Genomic DNA, 13671 nt, shown 5'->3' with positions numbered 1-13671 from the left:
GCAATATTCAAATATGAACGTTCTACCATTAATGAGCTCCAGGAGATCAGAGGATTCGATAACCTTCACAGCTATCATCCAATCACAATGTTTATGCAAATTAGACTGATAGGGGGAAAAAATTGGAAAGGAGAAATTAGATTTGTTTGTGTCTGAGGTGTGCTGGTGGGTTTGATTGATGGATCCTTTTAGGGKGTGTGTGTGTGTGTTCGCTAATTCTCGCTATGTCCATTCAGAAAGTTTCCTAAAGTATCCCATCTTGACTCAATCTCTTATTAATATGAGAGGAGGGACAAATAATAGAACTGAAATGGCAACCTGGTCTCAGAGCATTTCTTATTACTCTGCATATAAATCCGAGACACTCCATTTAGTAATAAGTATGTTATATTTGGTACGGTTTCATAAGACAGATGGTTAAGACAAAAATGAAAGGAGGGTGGTTGGTCAGTGTGGATGGGTGGGTATATAGCGTGAACGTCTAGCAACCCAAAGGTTGCGAGTTCGAATTTCATCACGGACAACTTCAGAATTTTAGCTAATTAGCAACTACTTGCTACTTTGTAACTACTTAGCATGTTAGGTAACCTTCAACCTTACTCCTAAACTTAACCCTAACCCCTAGCTTAGCTAACGTTAGCCACCTAGCTAGAATTCGTAACGTATTAAACGTTTTGCAAATTCGTAACATATTGTACATTTAGAAAATTCATAACATATAATATGAATTGTAATTCGTAACATATCATATGAAATGGGTAATGGACATCCACAAATTAATACCTACCATACAAAATGTAAGATATACTAAATAGTGTGTCTCGGATTTACATACAGAATAATCCAAAATGCTCTGAGACCAGGTTGCAACGAGCATACTTTTTTTTTTTTTTAAGTAAGCAATTTCATGATGATCAGCATATGTGCGAGTAATGACGACAGGTGCCAGTTTTGCATTTCTTTCCTCTCATTAATGGGATGCAACTGAAGCAAACGTAGCTCGATTGACTCTTGTAGGCTAATATTTTACGTATCATCATTTCACTCTCATTATGGAGTCCTCTCTAGCCAATTTGAACAACATGATCTTGCATTGACACTGCTTCTCACCAGGGAATTACCGCAGCAGGTCGTAACGGTTTTGTTTGTTGCCGTTCTTAAAATTCAAATTCTATATTGTGCCAAATTTGCCCCATGTTCCATAACATTGTCATGGAAAATATTCATGTTGTTTCCAACAACCAACCAGCAACTGTGCTGTAAAGCCGGCTGCATATTGAACATTGAGAGGCCAGTCTCTTTGGCAATGACAAGGAGTGTCAAGGAGTGGAATGTTAGCTAAAGAGACTGGTACCCAGGCTATATGACAGCCTGTGCAATGTTTAAAAATATCAAATTGAGTTGAAAATATCCAGCATACAATTCTGCCTTTAATAGCTATTTAAAAGGAGTGAGTTGATTGTCTGTCTCTCATATCTAACATCCTGCAAGATGTCTGCAGAGCTGTGCCTAGTCATCCAGCTGGCACAGACAGGCCACCCCGCGGTTGATCCAATGTTTCTGTGGCCGGTCGGAGGGAAGCTCGATAGGCATTACGTAGTTGGTGGAGTGGCCCGTGGTGGACAGGGTTCCGCGCCGGGCACTGGTCTTGTACACGGGACACACGTAGATGTTCTCATGCAGGAACTTTGACATCTCCCCTGGCCTGAGCCAGATGATGGGCAGGGGGTCGAAGAGGATCTTGGGGAGGGACTCTCCTATGACCATCTTCTCCCGGTCCCAGCGTGCCCCTTCCAGGAAGAACCCCTTCACGTAGGCCCCATCATCTGGTTTGTTCTCCATGTGGGTCTCTTGCTTGGTCACCTGATAGAGACAGGGAAGTCATGCCATGCATTCACTGGACACAAAGATAAGGTTTACATTGTACTCCCTTACCTCAAATTCAAAGCCGATGAAGTCGATGGGGATGGTATACTTTCGGGCAAAGTTCTGAGATACTCCCGTGAGGAAGGACTGAGTAAAGTAGAACCCAGAGAGCCAAAAGACTGGTGGTGGCCCATTGTTGATCCAGTCCTGTCAAACACACAGCCCAACTCCCATGCATCAGTATTTGTGTCTTTCAGAAGTATCAGTTTCACAGGAAACAAAATCCCTGTCCTCAAAACAACTTTAATTGAACATACAAACACATTTGAATGTGTATTGTTGGGGTTGAGCAGCTCAGTACCCTCACTCTCTTGGCGATCATAACTGACCTGTAGAAACTTTAGCCTGGCGAGGAGGTCGGACACGTAGCTGCCCAGAGGCTTCAGAGACGGGTAGGACTTGGCCGACCACATGGTTGGCACCTTGCCCACCACCATACTGTTGAAGACGTTCTCCAGCTCAGAAGACATCACCACCTGACCCTTGAGAGCCTTTCCAATGTTTATCAGACTGATGCGTACCACCTGAGTTAACCTGAGGGGGTCAGAGCATCATTATCAGCATGTTATGAACACATAATTGCTAATCCCAAATTCCCCATAGCCAAAAAGGCATGTAATGATTGTGTAGTAATGACCGTCTGTACACAGAGTACAAATCAACTGCTTATAGTGGTCATTAAATGTGGGACTAGTGTTGTAAAACTACCGGTAATTTACCGAATCTATTGTAATCTATGGCAACGTTGGTAATTTATACTTAAATAACTTCTAGTGGATAGACCATATGGTTCAAGAGAAAATAGCTTAATTATTGAAAAAAAAACATCTAATCAACAATGAAACTCTACCAACTATAGACTTTTTTTCACAAGTGCCACCAGTTTGGCGCCAAAATATTTAAAACAAAGACAAATTGACATAGTAAAATAAGTAAAAGTGTATAAAAATGTAAAGGATATTTCATGCTGTAACCCTTTTATTAAACACCAATGCTATTGACTGAGTTGATGGGTTATATTTAGGATAATGTTTAACAGCTTTGTCATAATTTTTTTTTTTTTTGAAAATCATCTTATTTTATATATATTACATGTGATGAAAATTCCATGTATATAATAGGCAGAAAATACTGCACACCCAAAACCGATTAGTGAAGGTGCTGAAGGCAAAATGCTAAACTGGAGAAACRGGGGGAAAAAAGTCTCTGCACACTTCCAGTCAGATGCCCATTTATTTGAATAGAGGCTGAAGCTTTCGGTCAGTCGACCTTCATCAGAGCATATCTCCACAAACAATAGTGAGACAGAAACGGCCACACAGAGGGCCAGAGATAATTACAGACACCTGTGATAATCTGAAGTATCCAAAAAGGCCACTAGTTGTAACGTGATAAAGTCTATAAAATCATTGAACGTTATCAGTAATATACCCTCCCTTTGCAACCCTATGTGGGACACAAAACATTTTACTTTGGTTTTAATCAATTGASCATAAGACTCCAATTACCATGGCCAGATGTGGAGTAAGTATTTTATGASTGCATTCATTGTATCAGTTTGAAACGCTACACTTCCTGACCCCCTGTTTCTTTATTCCAGATCATGACATTTACCTGTTGAAGCGGATCAGTTCCTGTCTCAGCACAGTGTTCATGGACTCCTCATACATCACTGGGTATTTGTTAATCACCATCTGGATGTCAAAGTCTGCTGGCAGCTTGGACAGGATGTCTTCCGCAAGCTCATCAACCACTTCCTGTAGTAATCAAAGAGATATAACTACCAGTATAATACATTCAAAACAATTGAAGCTTTTGTACAGAGCTGACATATCAGGGCTTGTTCTGAGGCATCACAACTTCTTATCCACATAAAGTGCCAGTCTGTGAGAATGTACAGGTTTTGATCACACAGAGAAGTGTCCACTAGTGTTGAATTTCCCGGTATTTTACAAATGTTCCATCCGGGGAATAAATCACTTTTCTCCTAGGTAGTATTTCCCAAACCGGAAGTGTTATTAAAAAGCGTTATAAAGCATATAAATAAGCCTCTCTTTGGATTTGATTAGAGATTTGATWAAAAAATTCAACCCTGATTCTACCTGAGACTGATTGATTATACATTAAATCCACTTTATGAGCCCTACATTAAAGACATTTAATAATCCCAAGTTCAGAAAAGCCCAAATGATTGTGCTGTCAGCAAACAAGAGTTTACGTTCCTCTTCGAATAGTCTATTGATATAAGAAATGCTAGAAAAAGTCATGTCCAGCAAGCGATTCTAGTCTAGCTTTTCCTGCACGGGACTCTAAGAGCTAAGGAGCGTTTTTTAAAGGAGAGAGGCCAGCAGAGCACAGGTGGGTGCGTATTGCGCAAGAGACATAAGTTAGAAGCTTATTATGCATAACCCATCATTAATTGGCTGAATATAAGGCTAATACTGCATTGAATGTATTACCTGAAAGAGGTAGGCTAGGACATCTATATATAGGGCTATATATCAATCTAGAACAGGATGATCTATTTTGGATGCGATTTGAATGGAGTTGATGGAGGCAGAGAAAGACTGAGAGAGATTGCTTGCGGTTGTACTGATTTAAAGCAACGATATTCACGTGTTAGGCTGTTTTAAAACTCTGCAGCTTCAATTAAAAAAAAAAATTCTTTACAATTAAGAAATAAGGTGACCCCCGAAAGCCAGGCGGAGATTAGATGCGCATTCGGTCTTTATATTTCTGTATTATAGGCTTTGCTGCAGCAAATGCAGGTTTACCTGTCACAAGAAAATTACCATGATGACATGATAGGTCTACATGCATTGTGAGCTGCGCTCCATACTGAGATGGGCTGTCTGTCCCCACCCTGAGCGTTGGTGATTCATCATGCAGAGGCCATAGAGACGCCAGATTTAGACTTCGCATATAATTTAACAGTTCCATTTCACATCATGCTGTTCATGTAAATAATTTACCGGTTTCTCACAGTTATTTATCCTGGGAAAAGGGAGTGGTTTTGGACAGTAAATCCCGGTAAATCTCAGTAACCGGGTTCCCGCCATTCAACCCTAGTGTCCACTGTCCAACTAACCTGAGGGGATTTAGCCCCGCCTCCAGTCTGCCTGGGAAGTGTCAGCAGCACTCCATCCAGCAGCTGATTGGTCTCCTGGTTGTCCTTGGTGATGTCAGCATTGCTGTGGAGTCCAAACACGCCAGGTTCCGCCGCGATGGGTAGGTTGCGGATGTAATCAACATAGGTCTTGAAAAGACAAACAGTACAAATTAGTTAAAATCCCCCAAAATTGTACTTGTGCTTCGTAAACAACAGGTGTGGACTAACAGTGAAATGCTCATTTACAGGCCCTTCCCAACAATGCAGAGAGAAAGAAGATAATAATAGAAAAGTAAAACACTTAATAATAAAAGTAATAGATACACAATGAGTAACTATAACGTGGCTATATACAAGGGGTACCAGTACTGAGTTCGATGTGCAGGGGTACGAAGTAATTGAGGTAATATGTACATATAACTAGGAATAAAGTGACAGTAAACAGTAGCAGCACCGTACGTGAAAAGCAAAAAGGGTCAATGCGGATAGTTCAGGTAGCTATTTGTTGAACTATTTCACTAATTATTTAGCAGTCTAAACGCCAATTTATGTTTGATCTGGCAATGTGGTCCAGAGGCTCCATACAAGAGGGTGTGACAAAATCTAAGCAGATACCAGTAGACTGCCCCTAACCACAGATCTAGGATCAGATCACTCTACCCCCAATGCACATCCTGACCCCTGAATCATTAAGGCGACAACAAATATCTGAACCTTAAGCGCAACAGCATAAAGATATCATCGACTATGGATATGACAGTCCGCCATCTTGTATGATAAATGGATAAAGACACGACGGAGGTGACAGTAGTACCTGGTACGGTCCGTGAGGGGGGATATAGTACATGTCTCCCTCACACACGTGGTAGCCCTCCTGCTCTATCAGCTCCCTGCTGTAGAAGATGGACAGTAGAGACACCAGCAGACGCCTGTCCTTGTCGTCCGTCACCCTGCCACCGTAGTTACACTCACCTGAAAGAGAGAGAAAGGGAGAGAGAGAAAATGTATGTGTCCGTCTTCCACTAGTTCAGGTTAGTAAACCCTCCTATGCTCTGATACAAACAGAGAATGAACCTCTTTTATTGCTATGTGATACAGTCTCTCTCTCCCGCTATACCAATCCACACAGCTGTGTCTGTGCGAGCCTCACCAGTTAGGTAGGAGAGGGCCTCCAGAGGAATCTCCTCATACTCATCCAGGAACATCTGGATCTGCGTCATACTGATCCTCAGGTCAGACTCATTGAACTCATACGGGATATTCCAACCTTGGGGTCAAATGCGGGAAAAAAAACAATGACAAGTTTTGACCCTTTAACTCAAGTTATAAGAGAGGATATTCAATGCAGTAACATTTTTCGTTCATCATGACGTATACTGGGGGAAAATGTGTTTCCCCAGAGAGAGAGTGAGAAGGAACAAGAAAGGTATAGGATGAGGGAAAACACCAAAATACAATTTCAGTGACTGGAAGTGACTGAGAAGGGGAGGACATTTTGTCTTAAGAAAAAGGGGTAAAAAGAAAGAAAAGAGGACCATAGAAGAGTGTTAGTCTCACCTAGAGGTCCGAAGGTCCTCCTCTCCTGCACCAGAGCATGAAAAAAGCAGAGACCAAACAGCAGCTTCTGCCACGCCTCCTGTTTCTTGGAGCTGTTGAAGAAGGCGGGGTCGGAGATGGGGTCGCTGATGTAGGAGCGGAACAGGTTGGCCCTCATCCCCTTGGGCGGCTCGTTGGTCATCTTCACCCCGTTCTGCAGGATGCTGACTGGGAACTTGTCAGACGGGTAACTGGTCAACCACAACCTGTGAAGTTAGCAATGATAGTGTTAGTTTAGTTTGTTGCTCTTGGTTTTATTTGTAGGCAATACAAATGTATAGGATCATAAGCAACCAGAGTATTACAACCAGGGTATTACAAACCAACTGCCTGGCCAATGGCTATAATAGATAAAAACTCCCCCTGCCCTGCAACGGCTGACCTAAAGGTGGGGTTGGTGTTTTCGGGGGTGATGCCCTCCTCACAGATCCTCTCCAGGGCGGGCATCCAGCTGGTGCACAGATGACAGTTCTGTAGCACCACCCAGGTGCCATCCTTGATGGCAGCATTGATCATCAGGGCTGCGATGGGCCCCTGGCCCTGGCCCAGGGAGATGGTCTGGGTTTTACTGCCCCCCATTTCAAGGTCGTCAGCAAACTTGAGAAGACCTGGAGATCAAAGGAACATTTAAGTACTGGTATGAACTTTTGAGCACTCAAAAATCCAATCAGATGTGACCTCTTTAATGCAGATGTATAACAGATGTATGTAAAGTTGGTTAAAGACTAGTTTAGTTTGAATAATTTCTTGATGTATCATAATTCAATAAGTTAAGTGAGCAGTACACAAAAAAACCAAATAAATATCCAAAACCTAAGTTAAAGCACAGAATACAGCTCAAAAGTCACAGGTATCTCTAATGAATTACCCGCAGTGGGATCAGATCCTGGAGAGAGCACAAAGATGAGAGGAGAGCAGCAGTTGGAGTCGTTGTAACTCCCGGCCAGGTCGAAGGTCGGGGGCTCAATGTAGCTGCGCCCCATGTTGTCCACAATGAACTCTTGCACCGCCGGAACTAGCTTGTCCGGCCTGAAGCAGCGCAGCACCACCATGCGGTGCATCCCCACCAGAATCCCCCAGCTGTCAGGCAGCTGCTCCTTGTGAGGCTTCCCCGAATCGTAGATCTTCTTCCACTTGGGAATGTTGTCTCGGACGTGCTCGAAGAGACCTTCTAAGTTTGGCAGCTTGGATGCTCTTACGATTTCTGACCAGGACTTGTCGGAGAGCCACTCAGGAGCGGGGTTGGGGTTGGGGTTGTCCAGAGTGATGCCACCGGTGAGGAGGAAGCGCCAGATGCTGTCGTCCACCTGGCCCTTGCCTTGCATGATGCCCACGGTGAGGAGCAAGGAGAAGAGCAGCTTGTCCTTCTCGAAGAGCGATCGGCACACGTTGTTATAGATGCTGATGGTGAAATGCTCCACAATGTTCTCGATGCGGGTGGCCAGGTCGTCGCTCTTCAAGCTCTGGGCGATGGACTGCAGGTAGAGGTTGATGAACCAGGTGAGGGAGTACTGGTACATGGGCTCTATGTTGGCCAGCTCCGAGATGCAGAAGAACAGGATGGACGAGTGCTCGGCCACAGGGCGGTAGCCCATGCGCGTGTCGTCAATCTCCTTCTCTGTGACACTAGCAATCTTCTGCTTCTCCGAGATCTCCTCGGACAGCACCTTGGAGGAAGACAGGACCTTGATGGCTGTTTCGTCTTCTAGGATGTTACCCTCTGAGGAAGACAGGATTTTGAGGATTTTATCCTCAATCTCCTTCAGCTGCTTGTTGTTGGCGGCACTCTCCAGGATCAGCTGGTTCTTCTTCTCTTCTAGTTCTGGTTTCTCCTTGGCGGCCATGATGCCCAGAAGCTGGTCCTCCAAACCCAGTGGGGTGATCATGAAGTTGAGCAGGCAGACTTTAACCGCCACCTCGGGGAGGTAGTGAGGGCTTCTCAGGCTGGTGGTCATGTAGAAGAGGAAGTCTTTGGAGTACTCCACAATGTTCTCACCTAGCTTCATGTACTCCACACCTTGTTGTCTGAAGGTCTGTTTCAGCAGCACCGGTTCCAGTACTGCATCAAGTTCTTCTCCAACGTTCTCCAGCAAAACAGGTGTGCCGAACGCGATGGAGTTCTCCAGTGTTCTCACATAGTTGCCGTCTGACAGCTTGATGACGGCCAGCTTGTTGGCCTTCTCCATGTTCTTGATCCACTTGTTGGCCTGGCCCTGCGGGTCGATCATGAGGGGCCAGCGGCGTGAGTTGGACACGATGATGCCGTTGTCAGTGGAGAAGGAGTCGACGGGCAGGCCGGCAATCTGCCATGCCCGGATGGACACCTGGTTGCCCAGGGTGTTGCTGAGGGTGAAGTCCTCGGAGCATGGCACCTTCTTGGCCTGGCAGAGCAGATGCCACTCCCGCTGGCACTCCACACGGTAGTCCACGGTGAAGGCCCCCAGGTAGGACACAGTGCCGGAGGAGAGGAGCACGTCGCCTGTCAGGTTGGTGTACCTGATCCCCAGCAGCCGGGCAGCCTCCGTCCACCTGTCCTTCTCCCCACCCAGCCCTCCAATCAGCTGCTCTGCCCTGATCAACTTCTGGGAGCACAGCTCAATGTTTTCTTCCAGGTCTTTCTTCTTGTTGCACATGGCCTCGAACGTGTCGTTTAGATCCTGGAGCTTGTCCACCACCTCCTTCAGCTCAGCTCTCTTCACTGACAACATCTGCATCTGCACCCCAAGCTCGTCCTCAGCCTCCTTCAGCTTCTCTATCTTGGGGGCCACCACTTTGGACACACGCTCGTACACCTCCATGGCCCGCACCCACTTACAAAGGCCCTCACAGGCAGAGGAGACGTTCTTGATGATGGAGGGCTGGAACTCGGGGTTGTCAATGAATTTGTCGCGGATCTTCTTGATGTTGGCGGCAGCGATGTTGTCTTTGTCATAGGCTTTGAGGTTCTCCAGGAACTTCATGTCTCCCAGGAGCTTCTTGGAGGGGCCCCAGAAGTCCTCAATCATCTTACCTGTAACACAAATAATCAAACATCGGGAAAAAAACATAATTAAGCCCATGTTCTTTCAAACATATTTACAGAAAAGTATCTGCTTTCGTGCATAATTTCCTGTTTCATCTGTGTAATTTAATATTACATAAATGATCAGTTTGATAATAAACATTTAAAGTAGGCCGATACAGTACATTACAATTTGATTATACAATATTAGTGTCTTCTTTACAATGCAATGAGTGCTTACCTGAGCCACCAGGATCGGGCTTCCTCTCTGGCTTGATGCCTTTCATGATGCAGATGGACTCCATGACCAGTTTGACCAGACCTGGAGGGTTCGACATGGACTTGACCACTGTGATGTCTGAGGGTTTCAGGGTGTCCAGGGCTGACAGGGCAGCCTCAAGGGCAGGCATGGCCTCCGCCAGGTCACCCTCACACTCATCCTGAACACAAACAGCAGGCAGTCACTCACTTTTAATATAGAAACTACTGTTTCTACTCATATGTCAACATTTTCTTCCTTGCTAGCAGTTACATTACAGATACTAACATTACAGATACCGAGCTAATTGTAATTGGAACGTGCAACGCCAAATATGTMATTTACAGTATATCGTCTTTATAATTCTAGTGTGAGTCGATCTGAATGATACAAGGTGTTGTAAAGTGACAGTGTAGACCTTTATACCTTTATAGCTTTGGCTGCTGCAGCCGCGTCGTTGGCCACCTTCTCGTCTGCCAACACCAGCTTTTTCTTAGCATCCACCACTACTGTCTCCTTCTCAATGTTGACCATCATCTTATCTGTCTCAGCTGATGTCTGGATCAACTCTGGCTGCAGGGCGGTCAGCTCCTCCTGCATTATCGATACCTGTGGAGCCAACATGGAGTGGAGTCATTCAGATGGAAGGGGCAGAGTGCTTAAGACTTGTAACATAATGTTAGTCAATTTAGGGACTTTACAATGTGAGTTTTTGCTCTTTGTATTGATTAACTAGGCCTTATTGTACGTTAAAGGGTTAAAGCTGCAATATGTAACTTATTCACATTAAAAGCAAGTCTAAGAAGCGATATCTGTTCTATGTGTGTTATTTCTATGCTTCCTGTTCTTAAGTTTTGTTTAAACATATTTTACTTTCGGTTTTGTACACCAGCTTCAAACAGCTGAAAATACAATATTTTTTGTTATGGAAAATACATTTCACAGTGTTTAGATGGTACAATGATTCTCTACTCTATACTTGTTTTGTCACAAACATAAATTCACATTTTAGCAACAATACAATGCACAGTGCATCTTTAAGACGTGATGATGGGACACCGAGGCCTCATAATTCCCACAATGGGGATTGTTCTGCCAATCACATGTCAAAATAGGCCATAGTTATCTGTTAACTCTGTACCAAAGCATTGTAACTCAGCAAATAGAAATGGGCCTTATGTAAGTAGACTTAGTTGACTAAACTTCCTACCTGAGATGCAGCAAAGTACAGTTTCTCCAGACCCACAATGTAGCGGTTTCTCTGAGTGTCCACCTCACTCCTCTTGGAGTTGAGCAGGACCTTGTATGTGAGAATGAGCTCCAGGTAGGACGTGGGCGTCACATAGTTGTGTCTCCTGAGTTGAGAGAAGTACCTCTCGGACAAACCTCCCACGCTCTCCTGGAAGGTTTTACACATCTCCACCACACTGAGAGACACACAAATCACTGACTTGGTAAAACAAATCCATGAAATGGGAGGGGAGTTGTGACTGTTAAACGATGTCCCTTTCTGTCACAATAAATTGACAAGAAGGGTCAAGCTCATGTACATTTCCATCAAGTGTGTGGTCATCAATTTGCAGAAACCTGAAGAGAAATGGAATATTAAGTACCTAGTCTGTTGACTATTAGCTAGTCCAGTAGCCTACCATAGATTACTAGCAGCCTAGCAGCTAATAGCTATTTCGTAGCTTGTAGCTAAATCTACAGAGAGAGACACTCTAGCTGGATGTTATGAGTGGATCAGTTTCTTACTGTAGCCTGAYGTTGTCTTCCAGCTCCACATCCTGCAGGAACTTGTTGGCCACCATCTCCAGAGCRTCTTTAGGCCAGGCCTGGAACCAGTCGATGGTGCAACAGTTGATGAGGGAAGGGAACATCCTCAACCGGTTTCGGAAGGCGTCCCCAATTGGGCTCATTGCTATTCCAAAGACAAACACCATCACTGTTTAGACATGAAGACAACGTAACTCTTAAAGCAAGGTAACTCTAAAAGCCACAATGGATGTGGGATTGAAATCATCACAATTACCAGTAAGGAGATTAAGTATGGGGGGTAACCTGGTAATAATACTAAATGTATGAAATGTTGAAGGTACCCACCGAGCACAATGTGAAGGTTTGCCTTGACACGCTCGATGAAGAAGTTGTACATGGAGAGTGGTGTGGCATCGATCTTCTTGCCCTCCGTGCGTGCGATGCCCTGTACCTTGTCGATGATGTCGGCRCGCTCGTCGGCTGGGAAGATGTTGGGCACGTCGCCTGTGTTGAGCAGCATGTTGATGTCCTCCACAAAGGCCTCGTCCTTGATCTGGCTGTCATTGAACAGGAACACCATGTTCTTGCCCTGCAGGCCCGCCTTCAGCATCAACCGCTTTAGGTCGTCGCGCCACTCCGACACTCCGTAGTTCTTGGTGAATAAATTAATTAATGAATTGGACTTATAGACTTATTTCCAAACTTTCATGGACTTTATCAGATGGGTAAAAGAATGGGCAAAGACTGACAGCACTTTGGTCACTAAAGGCGCTTAACATACTATCCAAATGGGAATACATATAATACATACAATATACAAATGCAAACCATCATCAAGACTACACAAGATACGTAGCCTAATTAGCATGACCTCGAAAGTCAAAGAAAACCCTTACAGTTACCAGTGAGTACTTCTCAGAACCTTCTTTCAAACCCTCCCTCTGGCCCTGGGATTTAGAGACAAACTTTGTGACTTCTTACAGCTGAGGTAGGCTACCAACCCCTCGACCTCAGCCTGAGTCTTTTGTCCTGCTGCAGAAGGCCCCTTCAAACCTATGTGCTTGGGACCAGGTTGCCAGGGAACAGAATCAGCTGACCCAGTTAGCCAATCAGTGCCTAGCCTGGGGTTGGAGACCCAAGTCTGCCATTGAACTCTTTAGTTGTTTCCAGGAGGGCAGGTTGAGACAACCTCTATATTACCTCCTGTCCTCCAGCTCAACTCACATCTGAACCCTTTCCAAATGGAAAATCCTTCTTCTGGACTCAATGACTGGTGTTTAGAGCGTTGTTGACCATTAACCACTACACCACTATCACTACCACTACCACCTACTCTGTAAAGTCGTGTGTCTGTTTGAGGTGACAATAAAGTGTGGATTGTATCCCTGTCTCCTGCTGGTCATTATCAGTCCTCTTACCTATATATTTAAACCGGCACCTCTATCGGAGACCAGCACATGGTGGCGCTATTTTTCACTAAGCTACATTCATTAACCTTCAGAGTTTTCTTGATCCAGTTACCTTGGTTAGCTCAATCTGGAAGAGGTCGTAATCGTTGATGAAGGTGCCCAGCTTGGTGGCGCTCTGCCGCCCTGAGCCCCCGATGCCCACCAGGAGAAGATGCCCGTTGTCCTGCTTGAGCACACGGCAGATACGTGAGATGTGCTCGATGGCAAACTTGAACATGACGAGGGACATGGGTGCCTTGCTGATGTTGTTGAACTCGTCCAGATAGTAGTCCATGACGTTGGTCAGAACTTGCAGGTCGGTGATCTCGTCGTAGGCCTTGGCGTCCGAGTCAGGCTTGGCGTAGTCTCCGAAGAACAGGCTGCGGATCGTCTCGTCCACAACCTTGCCGCTAGGCGTCAGGTGGGTCAGCAGCTACATACAACAGGGGGCAGTAGAATGGATTTAGAGTAAATAACATGTGCATTGCTCTTGAACTAGTAACCATTAGACTAAGATCAATTCAGTCCCTTAAAATAAATCCCACATACACTAATGCAAAAGCCTGACAGAAGA

The 13671-nt window shown here is 44.9% G+C and overlaps 1 protein-coding gene across 1 annotated transcript in view; it reads right to left on the bottom strand.

The window, feature by feature from the left end:
* Nucleotides 1-1412: 1412 nt before the first annotated feature.
* Nucleotides 1413-13671, bottom strand: part of dnah3 (dynein axonemal heavy chain 3) — a 52530-nt gene continuing 40271 nt past the window's right edge. The window contains exons 45-60 of the mRNA XM_070448299.1: nt 13171-13530; nt 11995-12301; nt 11647-11812; nt 11102-11318; nt 10318-10500; nt 9874-10072; nt 7500-9641; nt 7014-7239; nt 6593-6837; nt 6186-6302; nt 5850-6007; nt 5015-5182; nt 3541-3683; nt 2256-2460; nt 1936-2073; nt 1413-1863 (exon numbers count right to left, since the gene is read on the bottom strand). Of these exons, the coding sequence (XP_070304400.1) occupies nt 1510-1863; nt 1936-2073; nt 2256-2460; nt 3541-3683; nt 5015-5182; nt 5850-6007; nt 6186-6302; nt 6593-6837; nt 7014-7239; nt 7500-9641; nt 9874-10072; nt 10318-10500; nt 11102-11318; nt 11647-11812; nt 11995-12301; nt 13171-13530 (5328 nt within the window). The 3' untranslated portion in view covers nt 1413-1509. The remainder of the gene's footprint in view (nt 1864-1935; nt 2074-2255; nt 2461-3540; nt 3684-5014; nt 5183-5849; nt 6008-6185; nt 6303-6592; nt 6838-7013; nt 7240-7499; nt 9642-9873; nt 10073-10317; nt 10501-11101; nt 11319-11646; nt 11813-11994; nt 12302-13170; nt 13531-13671) is intronic.

The sequence above is a fragment of the Salvelinus sp. IW2-2015 genome, linkage group LG18 (genome assembly GCF_002910315.2).
Source record: "Salvelinus sp. IW2-2015 linkage group LG18, ASM291031v2, whole genome shotgun sequence".
NCBI lineage: Eukaryota > Metazoa > Chordata > Actinopteri > Salmoniformes > Salmonidae > Salvelinus > Salvelinus sp. IW2-2015.
Note: the sequence above shows the minus strand (reverse complement) of the source record. Positions and strands in the feature narration are given on the sequence as shown.